This window comes from Helianthus annuus, chromosome 12, assembly GCF_002127325.2.
Source record: "Helianthus annuus cultivar XRQ/B chromosome 12, HanXRQr2.0-SUNRISE, whole genome shotgun sequence".
In the NCBI taxonomy this organism is placed as follows: domain Eukaryota; kingdom Viridiplantae; phylum Streptophyta; class Magnoliopsida; order Asterales; family Asteraceae; genus Helianthus; species Helianthus annuus.
This window is the reverse complement of record NC_035444.2, coordinates 3,782,520-3,805,268: the sequence shown is the minus strand read 5'-3', so window position 1 is coordinate 3,805,268 and position 22,749 is coordinate 3,782,520. Positions and strand designations below refer to the sequence as shown.

General features: G+C 38.9%; 1 protein-coding gene across 1 annotated transcript; it reads left to right on the top strand.

Annotated features, from left to right (window-relative positions):
* The first annotated feature begins 531 nt into the window (after window positions 1–531).
* Window positions 532–1,380, top strand: LOC110892308. Its single transcript, XM_022139481.1, has one exon. It carries the CDS (start codon window positions 532–534, stop codon window positions 1,378–1,380), a length of 849 nt encoding a protein of 282 aa, XP_021995173.1.
* Window positions 1,381–22,749: the final 21,369 nt, after the last annotated feature.

The following is a 22,749-nucleotide window of genomic DNA, read 5'->3' as shown; positions in this document are numbered from 1 at the left end:
TTTTTTGTCAACGGAGAGTTTAGCGTGGGGAGTGGTTCGTCTTTTATCACTTTAATTCCTAAGATAAAAGACCCAGTGGAGCTAAAGAACTATAGGACGATAAACCTTATTGGCATAATCAGTAAGGTGGTTTCAAAAGTCCTCGCAAATAGGTTAAAGAAGGTGATTGGGTCGGTTGTGGCTGAGTCGCAATCTGCCTTTTTAGAAGGAAATTTCATTTTGGATGGCCCCCTGATTGTCAACGAGATTCACATATGGGGTACTAAGTTCAAGAAAAAAAGGTTTCTTTTTTAAAATTGACTTTGAGAAAGCTTATGACAATGTAAAGCTTATGACAATGTGAACTGGAACTTCCTCATTGACACGATGTCTAAAAAGGGATTCCCAGATCGTTGGTGTAAGTGGATCAAAGGTATTTTAAAGTCGGCTCGCTCTTCGGTGCTCGTTAACGGTTCGCCGACGTTTTAGTTTCAATGCTTCAAAGGCTTGAGGCAGGGTGATCCTATATCGCCTTTTCTTTTTATTTTGGCGATGGATGTTCTTTCGAGTTTGTTCGACAAAGCTAAGGAGGATGGTCTTGTCAAAGGAGTAAAGTTGCCGAACGATGGGCCATCCGTTTCTCATCCCTTCTATGCGGACGACGCCATCATTATTGGGGAGTGGTCTTCAGAGAATATTACTAATGTGGTGCGTATTCTTCGGATTTTTCATTTGTGTTCAAGCCTCAAAATTAACATGGATAAGAATTTATTCGGGATGGGGGTGAGTTCTGACGATATAGGGGGAATGGCGTCATCTATTGGTTGCAATCCCGGTGTCTTCCCTTTTAGTTACCTCGGGATTAAAGTCGGTGCTAACATGAACCGGGTGGTTAATTGGAAGCCGGTGTATAACATTTTTGAAGCCCGTTTGTCTAAATGGAAGGCGTCGCTTCTTTCTATTGGGGGTAGGGTGGTGCTTATCAAATCCGTGTTAGAAAGCCTCCCTAATTACTACTTCTCGTTGTTTAAAGCTCCTTGTAAGGTGTTAGCGGATTTGGAAGCTAAAATTAGAAGGTTCTTATGGGGAGGGGACGAGGTTAATAAAAAACTGCACTGGGTAGCTTGGAATACTGTTACACGGCCGAAGATCAAAGGTGGATTGGGTTTAAATAATCTAAGAAACATTAACGTGTCCTTACTCTCTAAATGGGGGTTGAGGCTCAAAACGGAGAAAGAAAAATTTTGGGTAAAGGTTGTGGAAGCCGTACATAAAACTAAGTATAACTGGAATGTTATTCCGTTCAGAGCTTCAATGGGAGGGGTGTGGTGTAACATTGCCAAGACTTTTTCCAAAACGTTGATTGATGGGATTCCGTTAAGATTTTTTTTTCAGAAGTAAAGTGGGAAACGAGGAGAACACGGCCTTTTGGTTGGATCCGTGGCTTTGTGGAGAGCCTCTAAAGTCTATATATCCGGAGTTATTTAGATTAGAGAAGGAAAAAGGGTGTAGGGTTGTGGACATGATCAAGCCGAGGGTGAATGGTGGGGGTTTCACTTCGTATTATGGCTGGGTTTGGAAAAGACATATATCGAATCATGTTGAAGTTAAAGAGCTGATTGATCTCTGCAGCAGGCTGCTCAATGTCTCGCTGGTGGATACATCGGATAGGTGGGAATGGAATGGTGCCAAAGACAGAGTTTATAGTGTTGGGGCTGTTAAAAAACTTCTTAATATCTGTCACGACCCCCGACCCCATCCTGGCCGGAATCGGTGCTGTGAGCAGTCCAGTGGTACCGGTGATTATTTTGAAAAACATTGCAGCGGAAATTTCATCAGGACCGTGAGTTAGGAAAAATATCAGAGTTTAGAAACACCGGATTTTATTTAAATGGATGGAATAAATTCCATGTTTTACAAAGGTAGCTTTTAATAAAAACAATATTTCTTAATTTGAAAATAAGCCACTTCTTGAAGTCCTTCAGTGTCGGATCCAATCCTTACTTCAATCTATTGTAATTACCTGAAACGCGTTTTAAAAAGGTTTTGTCAGCGGGAAATACTGAGTGAATTATTCTAGTTGCTGAAAATGACACATTGGTTATAATTCACAGTGTTAAGATCTTTTACAATGTTTCTGATATCAACCAACTACCCACAGTACTTTACCACTCGACCCATTGGCCCACATGTCCAATGGTGTCTGTGATTATGGTCATATCACCCAATGGCTGCCCCAATGGTGAAGATTATCAAGTAATGTGCACAATACCCCACATACCGGCTGTAACTTGGTGATTACATAAACTTAATCACTGTAAGTTATAATTCTGAAAATAATTTGGAGTATTGTAAAACAGTTAACAACTCACAAACTGTGAGAAAAGAGTTTATAAAAGAAGAATAACTCACAAATCAGCATGCAGGATTGAGTTAACAAACTTCCTGATTCTACTTCTTCCGATAATTAGGCATGCACTTTATTATTCTGGATCTTCTGATGATTTTATAGTTTGTTTGATTGTAAGGATGTAGTTGGGAGTATTCTTGGTAGTTAAATACATAGTTTAACAGAATGGAATACGTATTGGTGTAGAACCCAAATCAAACCTTAATGGTAGTCATGAGATTAGAATTTTAACGAATTTCACAAAACCGGGTTAATGATCAATACAGCTTTTACGATAATTCACGAGATCAATTCTCACAATGAACGATAAAGTGCAATACTTCAACTCATTCATCGAATTAATGACAAACGACAAAGTATAATACTTCAACTCATTTATCGAATTAATGACAAACGACAAAGTATAATACTTCAACTCATTTATCGAATTAACGACAAACGACAAAGTATAACCCAATGTGGGCGGCACTTAAACATCCATTGGATATATTGATCACTCGGAAAATGAATCGTAATAGCGATTGAGTGATTATTGGTTAGAACACCAACGTATAGAGAGAAGAAGAAAAGAAATGAGCAAAGAAAAATGAATCCTAAGCTTCTTATTTATAGCAAGCAGGCAAGCACCTCAATTCATAATTCTGATCGATGTGGGATAAGTTGACGTGCCTACCTACCTGCTTGACGTGCTAGCTAGCTTGCTTATATATATTAATTCAGCTGCTTCACTCGTTTTTCTTGCATAACTTTTAAAATATAACGTTTTATAAAACGACGAATATGTCTTTAGAACGAGCATATTTTTATCTACGTTTTAACCTAAGTTTCATTAAAAACGGAGTAAGGAAAAAAAATAATATATTTTATTATTAAAATTAAACGTTCTTATACGACCCCATATATATCTATTTTTAATAGCCCTTACTTAGCTTAATTAATCTTGTTAGCTTAAATATTGATTAACTGATTAATTAATCATACTAAACTTAATTACGGTTCCCTTATTGCATAATCATTATACTAAATATTAATTTTTTAGTGAGGGTTGTTACATCCTCCCCACCTTAATAAAAATCTCGTCCTCGAGATTTGAACTATGATATTTTCTTGGGGTTATGTTTCTTCTTTTAATTAAGAGGAAATAATGTAGCGTGGAATGGAATCAAAAGATATTTTGAGGGGTATGAACATTTTAAAAATAAAAATGATTTATAGAAACCATTGGATTTAATATTCAAAATGAACTTACTTTAATCAATGGAGGGAGATTCCGATTCGATAAATATCTATTTGTGAATGGGAGTATGGAAAATGATTTGTTAATGATTATCCGAAAATCAATATCGTTTACTTAAATGGTACTGGACAATAGAATTTAGTGTATCGTAATCTGAGTACATAATTGTACCAGGAATATGATAAATTAAACGAATGGCGTATGAATAGGGTTTAGCACAGGCTACGAATCTATTCGGATGCTACAAAGTGTTTGTAATGATTGAAAGAATTCAATGATGATCGAACAAGTTCACTGTTTTTCGAAATTGAGAGTTTCAAGGAAGCGAATTTGGATATTTCAAAAGACGAGACATTCCGATGAAATGATATAGTTTCCAAGTTGATTATGTTAAAGTCAAAAGATATATGCTCTATAGATTTTTAGAATGAATGTGAAGAACTTTTTGGAATTAGTAAAATTCTTTGTCAGAAGGGAACTTACCTTGATTGGTACCTAAGGAAGACTTAAGATTGACTGGGTTAAAATGAAATGAAGATATGAAAATGATTCGTCAAATATTGAATTATGATACGAGAAAATCAATGTGCTGAGATGGGTGATTTGTAAGAATACATGAAAAGACAATAAAGTTAGTATATTTTTGTCTTAATACATAATTATATTCAGATGATTTTAATCAAAATGTTTGATTAAAGATAGGTGATATTTTGATTTACTAAATACCTTTTCCTTTTTATGTTATCATAAAGTAGAATAAAAATATAGATAGGTTTAAAATACCAAAACCCGTAATGATATATGTTTTATAAATAGGTTTACCCAATATCGTAGAATTCATGATTATTATTTATAAAATCAAATATGTTTACTATAAGATTAGGGTATTTTAAATCATAAATGTAGAATAATAAATGTTTATTTTAATATCAAGCATACTTAAATATTGGCTTGCGTAAATAACATTTGATATTTTTAATATAAAAGAATATTTCTATAAGTATTTAATGGTTATGAAATATTAATCAAGATAAATATGTCTTGTTTTATGATTATTTAGATTATTCTATTCGTCCTTTTAAATTGTTTTATGAAAATATGTTTTCTCTTTACAGTACGAAGTATATATATTTCTATATATAATATAAAAATGTTTTTACATATAATTGAAATTTATTAATTAAGTATGATGACTTAGTTTATTAACTAGTCATTATCATGGTCAGATATTGATTAGTGCTGCCTTGTTTAAGCATAGGTGGCCAGTCCATGCCTAATTAAGGCTAGGCTATTCAATACATGCCCATAATAATAACTCTAGTATCTAAAAATAATACTAATACTATTACTATTAATATATTATTACTAATAAAACTAATATTAATTACCAATAATAAATGCATAAACTTAAATGAGAATATACTTTAAACAAAATTTTATACGTAAAAATATAATTTCTTTACCTTAATGATTTTAACAAAAATTTTAATTATAGAAATACTATATTGTAAGTTTCTATATATAATCAATTAAGTTTATACAATGTTTTTCGATTAATGAAAGGTAAAAAATATCACGAAAGGCTCGATTGGTTGTAAGGACTACGGAATTAGGACATGAAATGGTGGATCATTATCTTAGCACATAATTGTGTTAAGATTGCTTTTATAAAATAAATCAATAAAGCGGATTCAATATAAATAAATAATTAAATCTTAGATTAGCGCAATCTTCAATTTTGTGAAAATGTCATCACAAAGTGATCGTGATCAAAGAGATGATTTCAAAGAGATGATTTGATGAATTCGAAGACTAAACAAGCATATTATGGTTTAAGAGAATTGAAGTGCTTGTTAGGACTATTTTGAATATGATGGTTTCAATCCATCATATGGGACTTCGAATTGAGTACGTATTGCGAGCAAGTTAACTGGGTTTGGATAAAACGAGTTTTAATAAGGAAGTTCGGACATGATCACAACAGAAACCATGTATACCCTTCAAAAAGAAAATCGAGTTTTTCAAGAAATGCATTGATTCGATATTAAAGAGTTATCGCTTTGTAAAATGCGGTTTACGATGCAAAGCTCAAGTATAGCAAAACGAGATTTGAACTTTTGATAAAACAACAAATTGGAATGGAGCCTTCCTATGGTCTTCGTAACTCAAATGAACCACATGCACAACAAACAGTGCATGTGTACCGTGTGGATTTTCCAAGAAATGAAATGAATTGATATTCGCTACTATGAAAGAAATCTTTATGGTATGATGATCATTAAAAGAAGTAGAAACATGAAAGTCAACTTATTTATAGGCAGAAGTCAGAATTGCAACGAAAGAAATATAAGAACTTTATCTGAAATCTCGTGTGATAATCTTTGTTAAGTGATATTACCAAGGAATGTCGAATGAAATGAAATGAAATGGGGGATTTGCAAAGGTAGATGACTTCTTTTGTAGTGCCAATAATTATGACTATAATTAGACTGTGCATTGATGGTTGTGAAATGTTGTTCCAACGTACCTCAGCGATATTTTGATCGTTTGTAAGATCATGTGGCAAAGTGCCGATTTTTAATTAGGAGTTCTTTTACTGATGGAATTAGTGTTGGTATCATCGTGCCCAAATTTATATTTTTTAAAGGTCTTGCCTTAGAAATTGTAGGTGATACACTTTGATGTCTTGTGGACGTGAAATTTTAGGTTTCATGTGTTTTCTGGTGCATTAGCACAACTTTAGATGGTTCTTACTTGTGTTCATAATTTATGGCGTTAATAATTTATGGTAACGCATTGGTAATTCTTATATTTTTGATGGTGTTCCAACTTATAGAGTTTCCACTGTTTATGTTGACGCTCGAGTTACGAGGTAGATGATTAAACGAAATAATGATTGATATCGATGTAGGTAAGAGATTCTTGATAAAGGAATCTAGATTTATTATTGACACATATACTTATGCTTTATTCTTAATTATCAATTGTTATGGCTTTTGGATTTTCTTATAGATATACATATCTATATAATCATATATTTCACATGCTGTAATATACATACCTTTCATAGGGTTAAATGTATATAATAGATTCATATTTCCAAAAACCAGTCAGATATTTGGTCATGATACTATTTAGGGAAAATCTTGTTACTGGTTTGTCATACCATTTATCCCGTCTTATCCGGTTCACGCCAGAGCGGTAATTTCAGTATATCCGGACAAGCTGGATAGTCTGCTACTCTATACCCAGTTTTGCCGGAGAAAATTTTCTATTTCCCATAAATAGTATCTTTTCAAGATTTTAAAAGTGTCTCTTTTATTAGGACTTTTATCCAGAATCAAGGAAATTTGTATTCCCATAACATATCTTATTCTAAACCAAATAATATCAATAAGCAAAATAAATAATAATTAAGTGCTATTGCCTGCTAACCGTCATTCTTATGACATACCAGTATCCATTACATTATACTTATATAAGTAATTTACGTTAAAGTTTATTTTAAGGCAAAATTCTTAAGTTCAAGTCTAAATATCATTCAGAATGTTATCAGATAATATTAAGTTTCTAATTCTCCGTTTAAACTTAGGTATTATTATAACACCTATTTGCGTAAACAAGTGGCTTAGCTTATACTAAGGCATCTTTTCTTATGTTCAAGTCTAAATGCTATCAGATGTGCTACCAGTTAAGTTAATAGTAATCTCCTAACTCTTTTATTTAAGTATTGTTATCACAACACTTATAGGCTTAAAGCAGTGGCTTAGCTCTGATACCACCTTCTGTCACGACCCCCGACCCCATCCTGGCCGGAATCGGTGCCGTGAGCAGTCCAGTGGTACCGGTGATTATTTTGAAAAACATTGCAGCGGAAATTTCATCAGGACCGTGAGTTAGGAAAAATATCAGAGTTTAGAAACACCGGATTTTATTTAAATGGATGGAATAAATTCCATGTTTTACAAAGGTAGCTTTTAATAAAAACAATGTCACACCCCCAAAATCCACCCGCGGATAACACCCGCTTCGAGGGCGTGACTGACCAGGATCCAGCCACCAATTATACTGACAACTTAAATTAATAACAAGAGTAATACTTACTAACCATAAGATTAGCAAATATCAAGTTCAGTGTTCAAAGTTTTAAGTTCAGAGTAAATGTAGCGGAAGCATAATTAACAGTTTTAAGCATTGTTCGTAAGGTAAACATAGTAAATGCCCAACACACGGGCAGACGACCACTACACATCCCAAGCAGCTGCTCCAGTCACTGGCCACCTGCAATGCATGCAGTAAGGGGTCAACAATAATGCTGAGTGAGTTCACTAGTTGTCCAGTTTTAATTACCAAAAACTTGTTTCACCAGTTAATTTATCCGTTTATACATGCCATGGGGAGCTACCCCAAAAGTTAGCGACTAAACTGTTTTTCCAATACCGAACACTAGGTAACCGTTTGCGTTTCCGCAGGATGCCCCGATGTCAATGTTCTATCATCATTGACGGATGCCTGAGTACATTAGTTCACGACCGATCCCATACCATGGCACGGTGTGAGGCTGGTAAAACCTAAATAGCGCTATCAACTAATAACCCGTTCGCCTGGCACCGGCGACTAATCGGTATTATGTAGTAGGGACTTGAGTGATAGAGTTGCGTTTAGTGCCGTTGATTGCATTCCGTATAAACAGTAATTAACAAAAAGGGTTTCCCAATACAAGGGAAGATAAAGTAAGTTTGTTCCCAATAACTAGGGAAGGAATGTAGACGGTATCCCCTTTACAAGGGGATAGGGTTGTTTTAGTCTCGTGTCCCAAACCACCGGGACGCATGCTTTTAAGTTGTGAACTCACCTTGGGTTGCTCGGTAAGATACGTTACTTGGTTAAGCTCGTTGGTTACCACGTCCTAGCATGGTTACCAAGCATGGGTCAAGTCGGGTACAAGTGAACACGTATACATACGGTAACATGTAGACATACAAACAGTAGCAGATCAGTAAACAGCCCAAACAATAGATGGCCCAACCGTTAAGGCCCAAAACAGCAAAACAGCCCAGTCGAAACTAAGGTGGTTGCGACTCGCAACCGAGGTTGCGACTCGTAACTGCGGTCTCGGTCCGTCACGTTTTGGTTACGACTCGTAACCGGAGATTGCGACTTAGCAGGTGTGGTTGCGACTCGCAACCAGGTTTGATGGTGCTGATTGCGACTCGCAACTGGGAGGTTTCGACTGGTCATGCGTGGTTTCGAGTAGCAACCAAAGGTTGCGACTCGTAATCCGTGATAACGTGCATGGCAAACTTCTAGAACCTGCAGTGTACTATCCAATGAAATTGCATTTTCATGTAAATGTTGTACTATGCCACTAAACATGTCTGTTGGTCGTTTTGTGCACAAATTTGGATCAAAATCAGCATTTTCAAAATATTTAACACATTCAAACTGTTCTTCATGATGTTCATACCATAATCAAACAACATTCAACCATAAACAACACAAAACCTTGCATAGAACCTCCAATCGGACCCTCATCCTAAACGAACAACAACAATAATCCGAACATGCAATAGTAATCTATCTAAACCCTCATTATAACAACCGAATATCACAACATTTTATAAGCTATCCGAATCATCCAAAGTATGTCATTATAACCGACTATCATGAACTTCTAACAAAAACCAAAACAAATCGGATATCATGCATTTTCAACATAGACCAAGCATTTTTAACCATCATTTAGCTACCATCACATTATTAACAATAATCAAGCATCATTTAGTAACAACACAAACAATCGAAGCAACTATAGGGATGTTTATGCTAACCGGTTGTGTGAAGCTCAAAGATCCGAGAGAAGAAAAGGGAAGATCCGATTGCGGTCTTGTTGTGGGCCGATCCGAGAGGGATGAGAAGAGTGGTCTTGGTTGCTAAAACTTTAGGGTTTTTGTGTGAGAGATGAGAGTGTGAGAAGAGAGTGTGTAAAATGGTTAAGGGAGGGGTGGGTTGGTTTAAATAGTGTACCGAGTTGGGCTAGGGGGGTTTCCGGGTTGGGTTCTCGGTCACAAGGCCCTAACCGGCCCAAGTCACTGTTCACTCGAGACCAAGGGGTCTCGAGTCGGGTTTCGGCCCATCTCACTTATATACATACACGCCTATATATATATATATATATCTATACATACGTACACATAATACAATATAACAGTTAATTCATCGTTTTCATTTAATAAAATACGTACACGAAACGTTACACCGAAAGATTGTCCGGGAAAATCCGAAGTGTCACATTATCCCCAAGTTTTAGGAACTTTCGTCCCGAAAGTTAAGGCAGCCACTGTCAAGCTAGTGTAAGTAAAAGCGTTTCAACGGGGTGTCACATCATCCCCCCGTTAGTTTGGAATTTCGTCCCGAAATTCGTTCGTAGCTTCAGTGCTGGGGTTTTCGTTAGGGAACAGCTGGGGATACTTGTGCTTCATCTGGTCTTCCCGCTCCCAGGTATACTCTGGGCCACGTCGCGAGTTCCAACGGACTCGTACAAGAGGTATCTGGCTACGTTTGAGGATTTTGATCTCTCGATCAGTGATCTCAATCGGTTCCTCAGTAAAGTGTAGCTGTTCGTCAATCGTCAGTTCCTTAAAAGGAATCACAAGTGTTTCATCCGACAAACACTTTTTCAGGTTGGATACGTGAAAAACGTTGTGTACCGCACTCAGTTCTTCAGGCAGGTTCAATCTATAAGCAACCTTACCGATCTTCTCGGTAATTTCGAATGGTCCGATATATCGTGGATTAAGCTTGCCCCGTTTACCAAAGCGAACCACACCCTTCCAGGGTGAGACTTTAAGTAGAACCCGGTCACCGACCTGGAATTCCAATGGTTTCCTACGCTTATCAGCGTAACTTTTCTGACGGTCACGAGCTGCCGCCATGCGTTGTCTGATCTGGGCAATCTTTTCCGTTGTATCTACCACCATCTCTGGGCCCGTGATTTGACTATCACCGATTTCTGCCCAGCAGAGAGGTGACCGGCATTTACGACCGTACAATGCCTCAAAAGGTGCTGCCTGAATACTAGTGTGGTAGCTGTTGTTATACGAGAACTCTACTAACGGTAGATGCTTCTCCCAGTTCTTGCCAAAATCGATCACACACGCTCTAAGCATGTCTTCTAGAGTCTGGATGGTGCGTTCAGACTGTCCATCCGTTTGCGGGTGATAAGCGGTGCTCATGTCCAAACGTGAGCCAAAGCATTTGTGCATAGCTTGCCACAGTTCCGAAGTAAATCGAGCGTCTCGGTCGGAAATAATTGAGGTTGGCACTCCGTGCCTCGAAACTACTTCCTTTAAGTAAATCTCCGCCAAGGTAGAAAACTTGTCTGTTTCCTTGATAGCCAGAAAGTGTGCGGACTTGGTCAGTCGATCCACTATTACCCAAATAGTATCATTTCCGCGTTGAGACCTAGGTAGCCCTGTAACAAAATCCATGGAAATTTGCTCCCATTTCCATTTCGGGATTTCTGGTTGTTGGAGTAGGCCTGCCGGCTTCTGGTATTCTGTCTTGACTCTCGCGCAAGTCAAGCATTTGCTGACGTATGTCGCTATGTGGGCCTTCATACCAGGCCACCAGTATGTAGTCTTCAAATCATGGTACATCTTGTCCGAACCAGGATGTACTGAGTAGCGGGACTTGTGGGCTTCGTCCATCACGAGTTCACGTAAATCTCCATAGAGTGGAATCCAAATGCGCCCTGTTACATAGTAAGCACCATCTTCTTTCTGTTCTAGTTGCTGTCTCGATCCTCGCAGGGATTCAGCCCTGACGTTTTCCGGCTTCAATGCTTCAACTTGAGCATTTCGAATCTGGGTAGGGAGGTTAGACTGGATGGTAAGTTGTAGTGCTCGCACGCGCTTTGGTATAGTGTCCTTTCGGCTGAGGGCGTCTGCCACGACATTGGCCTTGCCCGGATGGTATTTGATGGCGCATTCGTAGTCATTCAAGAGTTCGACCCATCGACGTTGTCTCATGTTCAATTCCTTTTGCCTAAAGATATGCTCGAGACTCCTGTGATCGGTGTAAATAGTGCACTTGGTACCGTACAGGTAATGTCTCCATATCTTAAGAGCAAAAATCACTGCTCCCAGTTCCAAATCATGCGTCGTGTAGTTCTTTTCATGCGTCTTAAGTTGTCGTGAGGCGTAGGCAATAACTTTCTCGCGTTGCATTAACACGCAACCGAGCCCATGAATAGACGCATCGCAGTAAACCACAAAGTCGTCAGTGCCTTCAGGTAACGAGAGAATAGGAGCGCTACAGAGGTTATCCTTAAGCCTCTGAAAGGCAGATTCCTGTGCTTCATTCCACTTGTAGGCGGTGCCTTTCTGAGTGAGTGTCGTGAGAGGTTGTGCAATCTTCGAGAATCCCTGAATGAATCGGCGGTAGTAGCCTGCCAAACCCAAAAATTGGCGAACTTCGGTGGGAGTCTTAGGCGTAGGCCAGTTCTTTATTGATTCGATCTTAGCGGGGTCGACGTGAATTCCGTTCTTATTAACTACATGGCCAAGGAAATGGACTTCTCGAAGCCAGAAGTCACATTTAGAGAATTTGGCGTACAGTTGCTCGTTGCGAAGGAGTTCGAGGATAAGGCGTAGGTGTTGTTCATGCTCCTCTTGACTTTTCGAATAAATCAGGATGTCATCGATAAACACAATCACGAATTTGTCGAGGTAAGGCTTACATACGCGGTTCATAAGATCCATGAACACTGCAGGTGCGTTAGTCATTCCAAAAGGCATAACGAGGAATTCATAGTGACCATAACGAGTCCTGAATGCAGTCTTGGAAATGTCTTCATTACGAACTCTCAGCTGATGATAGCCTGATCGCAGGTCAATCTTTGAATAGTAGCTCGATCCTTGCAGCTGATCGAATAAGTCGTCGATGCGCGGGAGAGGGTAACGATTCTTGATGGTAACCTTGTTCAACTCACGATAGTCGATGCACATTCGGAATGTGCCATCCTTCTTCTTGACAAAGAGTACTGGTGCTCCCCAGGGTGATGAACTGGGGCGGATAAATCCTTTATCTAATAGTTCTTGTAGTTGCGTAGCGAGTTCTTTCAGTTCTGCAGGGGCTAAACGGTACGGTGCGCGAGCTATGGGTGCCGCTCCAGGAGCTAGCTCGATTTGAAATTCGACCTGACGGTGGGGAGGGAGTCCAGGTAATTCCTCAGGAAATACCTCGGGATAGTCGCGTACTACAGGAAAATCTTCAATCCTCTTTTCCTTATCGTGGGTGTTGGTGACAAGTGCTAAGATAGCGGTGTGCCCTTTCTGCAAACACTTCTGGGCTTTTAGAAGCGAGATAATGCCTGTGACTTCTCCACCTTTGTTGCCTTTGACGATGAGGGGTTGACCAGAACGGCGAGGTATACGAACTGCTTTCTCTTGACAGAGGATCTCAGCGCGATGTTTGGATAACCAATCCATACCAATGACGACGTCGAAGCTTCCAAGTTTAACAGGGAAAAGATCGATACTAAACGTGTGGCCAGATAATTCTAGGGTGCAGTCGTGGATCACATGCGTGGCCTCGATGTTCTTACCATTAGCTATCTCGACGGTATGCTTAGAACTTAATAATGCAGGCGAGTGCTTAAGTTTCTTACTAATGCGAAGGGATACATAACTGGCATCGGCACCGGAATCAAATAACACAGAAACATAACGATCATCAAGTAGGAACTTACCCGCCACGACGTTGGGGTCGTTCCATGCTTCTCCAGCTCCAATCACGAAAGCTCTGCCCCTTGCATTCCCAGCATTGTTGTTCTGTTCATTGTTCCCAGCTCCCTGATTGTTGTTGCGATTCTGATTCAGTTCAGGGCAATCCTTTCGCATGTGCCCTGTTGCCCCGCATTTAAAACATGCTCTGTTGTTTCCCTGCTGCTGTTGCTGTTGGGGTTGTTGCTGATTCTGTCTTGCCGGGAACTGACTTCTACAATCCTTCGCTTCGTGCCCCATTTTGTGGCATCGCTGACACTGACCCTTGTTGCATGCCCCATTGTGGTGCCTGTTGCACTTGTTGCACTTAGGGTAGTTTCCCCGGTAGCCACCCTGTTGCTGAGTGCCTTTGTTGTTGTCAGTTTTCCTTTGCTGAGCTGGGGCCTGAGTAGAGTTGGCATCCTTGCCATGATTTCCATCCCACTTTCGTTTACCATCACTAGAAGTTCCTTCCGCAGCACTGATCCTTTTGGGCAACCTGCCCTCCTCCACAGCCTGATCAGTGAGTTTGTGAGCAAGTCGAACGATCGGCTGAATGGTAGTGTGGTTAGCTGAAGTTACATGGCTTCGAATTTCTGGAGCCAGACCCTTGATGTACAGTTCGACTCTTCGATACATAAGTCGAGACATGTTTGGACAAAGAGCAGCATAGTCGTTGGACAGCTTGGTGTAGGTTTCAATCTCTGACCCAACCATCTTGAGTTCATAGTACTCATTTTCCAGCTTGTGGATATCATCCCTGTGACAGTACTCTTCCTTGATCATATCCTTGAAATCTTCCCATGCAGTAGCGTTTGCAGTCTCCAACCCAAGCATTTGAATTTGCGCCTTCCACCATGAAAGTGCGCTTCCCTCAAGAGTACCAGTAGCAAACTTCACCCAATTAGCAGTGGGACACTCGCAGACAGCGAAGACAGCTTCGACCTTCTCTATCCAGTGCAGGAGACCTATGGCACCCTCAGTGCCACTGAACGGAAGAGGCTTGCAATCCATGAAGGTCTTGAAGGTACAGACACGTGGTTGCACATGTGCAGGCTGACCTATAGGGTGAGCTGCGAAAGCTGCAGCCACAGTGTTGAGCAGGTTTGTGAACTGAGCCTGAGTCATGTTGACGTTTCCTCGTCCGCGTCCACTCATTGTCTTCATAACCAAAAAACATAGTATGAGTGTGTGATAGCGAGAATAAGATAGAAGAGAGAAGATGTATCTATCAAATCAGGCAAACTAGTACGTATAGTAAAGCGGAAAGCATAAGACAACTAAGCAAGTAACTATGGGTCCGAGCTATGAGGTCAGATAAGTCGAGCCTTGTACTTGGAGTGTAGTGTCGTCACGAGTCACGGGTTATAGTCTGGTTTTTCTCAAAAAGATTTTCCCCTTTTTTTTTTAAAACCAAGTTCACTATAACCAATGGCTCTGATACCAATCTGTCACACCCCCAAAATCCACCCGCGGATAACACCCGCTTCGAGGGCGTGACTGACCAGGATCCAGCCACCAATTATACTGACAACTTAAATTAATAACAAGAGTAATACTTACTAACCATAAGATTAGCAAATATCAAGTTCAGTGTTCAAAGTTTTAAGTTCAGAGTAAATGTAGCGGAAGCATAATTAACAGTTTTAAGCATTGTTCGTAAGGTAAACATAGTAAATGCCCAACACACGGGCAGACGACCACTACACATCCCAAGCAGCTGCTCCAGTCACTGGCCACCTGCAATGCATGCAGTAAGGGGTCAACAATAATGCTGAGTGAGTTCACTAGTTGTCCAGTTTTAATTACCAAAAACTTGTTTCACCAGTTAATTTATCCGTTTATACATGCCATGGGGAGCTACCCCAAAAGTTAGCGACTAAACTGTTTTTCCAATACCGAACACTAGGTAACCGTTTGCGTTTCCGCAGGATGCCCCGATGTCAATGTTCTATCATCATTGACGGATGCCTGAGTACATTAGTTCACGACCGATCCCATACCATGGCACGGTGTGAGGCTGGTAAAACCTAAATAGCGCTATCAACTAATAACCCGTTCGCCTGGCACCGGCGACTAATCGGTATTATGTAGTAGGGACTTGAGTGATAGAGTTGCGTTTAGTGCCGTTGATTGCATTCCGTATAAACAGTAATTAACAAAAAGGGTTTCCCAATACAAGGGAAGATAAAGTAAGTTTGTTCCCAATAACTAGGGAAGGAATGTAGACGGTATCCCCTTTACAAGGGGATAGGGTTGTTTTAGTCTCGTGTCCCAAACCACCGGGACGCATGCTTTTAAGTTGTGAACTCACCTTGGGTTGCTCGGTAAGATACGTTACTTGGTTAAGCTCGTTGGTTACCACGTCCTAGCATGGTTACCAAGCATGGGTCAAGTCGGGTACAAGTGAACACGTATACATACGGTAACATGTAGACATACAAACAGTAGCAGATCAGTAAACAGCCCAAACAATAGATGGCCCAACCGTTAAGGCCCAAAACAGCAAAACAGCCCAGTCGAAACTAAGGTGGTTGCGACTCGCAACCGAGGTTGCGACTCGTAACTGCGGTCTCGGTCCGTCACGTTTTGGTTACGACTCGTAACCGGAGATTGCGACTTAGCAGGTGTGGTTGCGACTCGCAACCAGGTTTGATGGTGCTGATTGCGACTCGCAACTGGGAGGTTTCGACTGGTCATGCGTGGTTTCGAGTAGCAACCAAAGGTTGCGACTCGTAATCCGTGATAACGTGCATGGCAAACTTCTAGAACCTGCAGTGTACTATCCAATGAAATTGCATTTTCATGTAAATGTTGTACTATGCCACTAAACATGTCTGTTGGTCGTTTTGTGCACAAATTTGGATCAAAATCAGCATTTTCAAAATATTTAACACATTCAAACTGTTCTTCATGATGTTCATACCATAATCAAACAACATTCAACCATAAACAACACAAAACCTTGCATAGAACCTCCAATCGGACCCTCATCCTAAACGAACAACAACAATAATCCGAACATGCAATAGTAATCTATCTAAACCCTCATTATAACAACCGAATATCACAACATTTTATAAGCTATCCAAATCATCCAAAGTATGTCATTATAACCGACTATCATGAACTTCTAACAAAAACCAAAACAAATCGGATATCATGCATTTTCAACATAGACCAAGCATTTTTAACCATCATTTAGCTACCATCACATTATTAACAATAATCAAGCATCATTTAGTAACAACACAAACAATCGAAGCAACTATAGGGATGTTTATGCTAACCGGTTGTGTGAAGCTCAAAGATCCGAGAGAAGAAAAGGGAAGATCCGATTGCGGTCTTGTTGTGGGCCGATCCGAGAGGGATGAGAAGAGTGGTCTTGGTTGCTAAAACTTTAGGGTTTTTGTGTGAGAGATGAGAGTGTGAGAAGAGAGTGTGTAAAATGGTTAAGGGAGGGGTGGGTTGGTTTAAATAGTGTACCGAGTTGGGCTAGGGGGGTTTCCGGGTTGGGTTCTCGGTCACAAGGCCCTAACCGGCCCAAGTCACTGTTCACTCGAGACCAAGGGGTCTCGAGTCGGGTTTCGGCCCATCTCACTTATATACATACACGCCTATATATATATATATATATATCTATACATACGTACACATAATACAATATAACAGTTAATTCATCGTTTTCATTTAATAAAATACGTACACGAAACGTTACACCGAAAGATTGTCCGGGAAAATCCGAAGTGTCACAAACAATATTTCTTAATTTGAAAATAAGCCACTTCTTGAAGTCCTTCAGTGTCGGATCCAATCCTTACTTCAATCTATTGTAATTACCTGAAACGCGTTTTAAAAAGGTTTTGTCAGCGGGAAATACTGAGTGAATTATTCTAGTTGCTGAAAATGACACATTGGTTATAATTCACAGTGTTAAGATCTTTTACAATGTTTCTGATATCAACCAACTACCCACAGTACTTTACCACTCGACCCATTGGCCCACATGTCCAATGGTGTCTGTGATTATGGTCATATCACCCAATGGCTGCCCCAATGGTGAAGATTATCAAGTAATGTGCACAATACCCCACATAACGGCTGTAACTTGGTGATTACATAAACTTAATCACTGTAAGTTATAATTCTGAAAATAATTTGGAGTATTGTAAAACAGTTAACAACTCACAAACTGTGAGAAAAGAGTTGATAAAAGAAGAATAACTCACAAATCAGCATGCAGGATTGAGTTAACAAACTTCCTGATTCTACTTCTTCCGATAATTAGGCATGCACTTTATTATTCTGGATCTTCTGATGATTTTATAGTTTGTTTGATTGTAAGGATGTAGTTGGGAGTATTCTTGGTAGTTAAATACATAGTTTAACAGAATGGAATACGTATTGGTGTAGAACCCAAATCAAACCTTAATGGTAGTCATGAGATTCGAATTTTAACGAATTTCACAAAACCGGGTTAATGATCAATACAGCTTTTACGATAATTCACGAGATCAATTCTCACAATGAACGATAAAGTGCAATACTTCAACTCATTCATCGAATTAATGACAAACGACAAAGTATAATACTTCAACTCATTTATCGAATTAACGACAAACGACAAAGTATAATACTTCAACTCATTTATCGAATTAACGACAAACGACAAAGTATAACCCAATGTGGGCGGCACTTAAACATCCATTGGATATATTGATCACTCGGAAAATGAATCGTAATAGCGATTGAGTGATTATTGGTTAGAACACCAACGTATAGAGAGAAGAAGAAAAGAAATGAGCAAAGAAAAATGAATCCTAAGCTTCTTATTTATAGCAAGCAGGCAAGCACCTCAATTCATAATTCTGATCGATGTGGGATAAGTTGACGTGCCTACCTACCTGCTTGACGTGCTAGCTAGCTTGCTTATATATATTAATTCAGCTGCTTCACTCGTTTTTCTTGCATAACTTTTAAAATATAACGTTTTATAAAACGACGAATATGTCTTTAGAACGAGCATATTTTTATCTACGTTTTAACCTAAGTTTCATTAAAAACGGAGTAAGGAAAAAAAATAATATATTTTATTATTAAAATTAAACGTTCTTATACGACCCCATATATATCTATTTTTAATAGACCTTACTTAGCTTAATTAATCTTGTTAGCTTAAATATTGATTAACTGATTAATTAATCATACTAAACTTAATTACGGTTCCCTTATTGCATAATTATTATACTAAATATTAATTTTTTAGTGAGGGTTGTTACAATATCTGTCAGCAGAACGTTAATTTGCAGGATCTGGTTGAAGAGTGCAGGTGGATCCCGGATAAGATTAATATTTTTATGTGGAGAGCCAGCTTAAACAAGATAGCAACGGTCGAAGCGCTGAGAAGAAGGCACATCGATGTGCAGGAAGATGCGTGTGTATTATGCAACGATGGCGAGTACTCAGTTTCTCACATTTTTACGTCATGTTATGTGGCTTCAGTGGTTTGGAACCACATTAGCAGGTGGTGTAATGTGCAGAATTTATTTTTTTTCGGTTTCAATGATGTATCAAAAATTCACGAGTTCGTGGGTTTAAAGGGGCACAAAAAGGAGGCTTTTAAAGGTATCGTTAGGATTGCGGTGTGGTGCATATGGAAAGCCAGAAACAAAGTTAAGTTCGGAAATAAAGAAGCCAGAATCGAGAAGATCGTCAACGAGGTGAAAACTATAGGTTTTTGATGGTTCAAGAATAGGAGCAAATGTAAAAATATAGAGTGGGTTGATTGGTGTAAATTTGTGATTATGTAGTTCGGGTTGTAGTCGGTCGGGCCCCTCGATTTGAGGTGTGCCGTTTGCTTTAATGAAGTTTACCTTTCAAAAAAAAAAGTCTTCTATCAAGCACCTCTTTTTTTAAAGCACTGACGTTAGGCCGGGTGTGGAAATTGATGAGGTAGTCGTTAGGCTACTAGCCGTGGGACATTAATATAATTTTTCTCAACCCAAAAATTTTTATACATAACTCAATTCTCTTCACCTTTAAACCATAACATTTCATTCTCATTTCAAAATCACTATCACAAAACATAAAAAATATCATTCTCATTCAAAACACTATCTTAAAACATAAAAAAGTATGAATTATCTTTCGTCTTTCTCTAGTAGTGAAAATCACTACCTCAAAACATAAAAAAAAAGTATGAATTGTCCTTCGTCTTCCTCTAGTAGTGATGATAGTACATCATCAGATTCTTACGAGATCTCGGAGGCTATTACAAGTGTGGTTCAACTCATGGTGGAGTTTATGCAACACGTTAGTCAACCTCCACATCCGATTATTAGAAGACAACAAGTCGAATGGGACAGTGAGACTGCTAGCGAGTTGTTGATACGTGATTACTTTTGTGGTGAACTCATCTACAGTGCTCACGAATTTAGGCTAGTTTTGGAATGAGTAAACGCTTATTTTTATGTATTACAAATGATTTAGAAGCAAAGTATGAACACTTCCAACAAAGACCCAACACAAGAGGAAAGATGGGATTCACCACAATACAAAAGTATAGATCCGCTCTACGAGTGTTAGCATATAGTACGGTAACCGATGCGTCGGACGAGTATCTAAAACTAGTGGACATAACATCAAGAATATGATGTGCATGAGAATCAACACAGTTTACCTGGCATGATTGGTTCCATTGACTGTATGCATCGGGGTTGGAAAAATTGTCCAACGCCTTGGAGAGGTGCACAAACTTCAGGTGACAATAAAGGACCAACGCACATCCTTCAAGCCTTTGCGTCATGCGATCTATGGATTGGCATGCACTTTTTGGTGTTTCAGGTTCAAAAAATGACATCAACGTTTTTGTTTTGGTGATGACTAATTAGGCTGGTCACTTAATTCGGAATTCTCACGTCAGATGAACTAGTTTGAGGTCACACTGTGTGTGATGATAAAATAAGGCGGCTCAATCTTTCTAGTTACTCTAGGTTACATGATGATTGTTATCGAGTCGGTGTGGTTGATTTTGTCAAGTGTGTTCATGATTTAGTTGAGTGTGTTTGTGATGAAACCGATTGGTCATTGGACAATTAGTTGATTGAACGTTTATTATATGACGGTTATAGTAGAGATGATTAGCATTCTTGGTCCTCTTCCAAGTTGGTTATTCTCGAATTAATCTGGAGGTCCTTACCTTGAGGAGGAGATCAGATATGAAAGACAACAGGTAATTGGTGGAGTCATGAAGATACTGGATGAAATCAGACGTATCTGTTTAAGAAGAAGATCAAGTTTTGCTAGTTGTACAAAATATCGGACTTCAACTTGTTATTAACTTATCGAACTGAATTTCTTGTCTTTGTGGAAACAAATTTGTTGGATGTTGAGAATTGCAATTTCATCTTCTCTGTCATATGTCGGTTAAGTTTGAAGATCAGAGAATCGAGCGTTAATACCTTAAGTGGTTGGTTCGTGTTACCTTAATTTGGAAGTGGTTACAGTTAAGGGGGATAACTATGGTGTTTGATATTGGATTCGTCGGGTTTCACAAAGCGACCATACAAAATTGATCGACGACAAGTCTTTAATTAGAAGGGTTGAAGAGCACAGTGCAGTGCCAGAAGATCAAGTCTTGCCAAAGAAGAGTGAAGACCTGATAAGATCAGTCAAGGGGGAGTATGTTGATGAAGTATTTGTGACTGGTGATTATTAGTGTTGGATGATATAACTGTCGTGGGCTAATAAAAAACAAGTAGTTTGTACTTAAATACCTTAGTAGTATAGGTAAGTAAGGCTGTATTACAATAAATTTTAAAAGTTGTATTACTGTAACACCCTTGTTATTAATTTGAAGGTTTCCGTATATATAACTATAACGAAAATACACATGTAATTACCATTAAGGATCCTTAGAAAAATACGAGTAATTTAAAACTTTTACAACTTAAAAGTTTACAACATAATATAAATAAGTTGGTCGTTTAAAAGTTACGACGTAACGCCGTGCGGAAGCTTTAATCTCGTGTGTTCAGTTCTTTGTTGAACTTGATCGTCCTCCGGTACAAGAATTTTACCTACACCTCATAAAAACATGAGTTAGATTATTCATACGTAGCTTAGAAACGCATTTCAATGGGTTAGCAATGCATAAACGGTTAAATAACAAATTTTTGCGTATCTGGCACCCGGTGGCGTCGCGCGACGGCCTAAGGCCTCCTCTGTCGCGCGGCGCGACGCCCTTTATTGGTCCCCTTGATGTATGGATCTTTCATAGAATTGTCAATCCAATCTAGAGTGCGGAATCCCCTAGACCAGAATAGCACAGAAACGAGTAGAAACAGAATTCACAATCAAACGGGTCTTCTATTGATTATCCAAACAATCAGTTTTACAATCAATTCAAGACCTCACAACCTCACAGCCTATCTCTGTGATCTTGCTCAAGAACCCTATTTCGAATTCTCTCTCTCTCTCTCTCTAGACTTTCTCTCTCTAAAACTCTCTAACCCCTAAAACCCTAATCACAAAAACATGTTTATATACCACATGTTTGTGAACTGGGCTTCCTACATGGACTAGGCCATTTTCCAAGCCCATTACAACAAATAAACTCCCTAACCAATAAGCTAAGCCCATTACAAAATATCCAAAGACTAAATAAACAAACTATTAAGCTGTTGTCACAGAATATGCACCAACACCCTTAAATGGGCAGAAAGTTTGCAGCTGGTTGCTGCGTATTCCCAGCACAACCGGATTTTACGGAAACAAGCATAACTCTCTCATTTTTAATTCGTTTTACCCGATTCTTTTTCCTATGCGTCCGTAATTTAATTCTCCATCTTATGGAGTTAAAATCCAACATCCGACATAATAAATTTTGAGACTTCTAAGCCTTCGACTCATTACCTTTTTACTGAATTTTAACCCGTTTATGCATTTTATCAAACAAACATATTTGTTTGATCCTTATTTAACATGCACCTCTTCAAATTAATGTTATCTACCATGTTAGGTTCTAATCACAGGTTTCTTACACAATTTAACGCCGTTTTCGCTCGTATGCTTATTTTGACCCGTTAAGGGTATTTAAGCACTTTAAAGCTTGAAATCGCTTTCATTCATTTCTAGCATCTTATTCCTACATTTCTTATCAAGTAATCTTCCACCACTACTATATGTGTGTTGGATTTAATGTGGATATCTATATGTTCCGAGTTTTACCCCTCGGATTATCATTTTACGGCAAAGACTCATATAAAGTCATTCTACCCAAGAATTTACATCTTTCACTATCTATATTTATTCTAAGCATTTATTTAATCATAAAACTCGTTTCCGAACCACCTTTAAGG

Coding starts and splice junctions, on each gene's coding strand:
- LOC110892308 (XM_022139481.1), top strand. CDS start 532: ATGGATGTTCTTTCGAGTTTGTTCGACAAAGCTAAGGAGGATGGTCTT.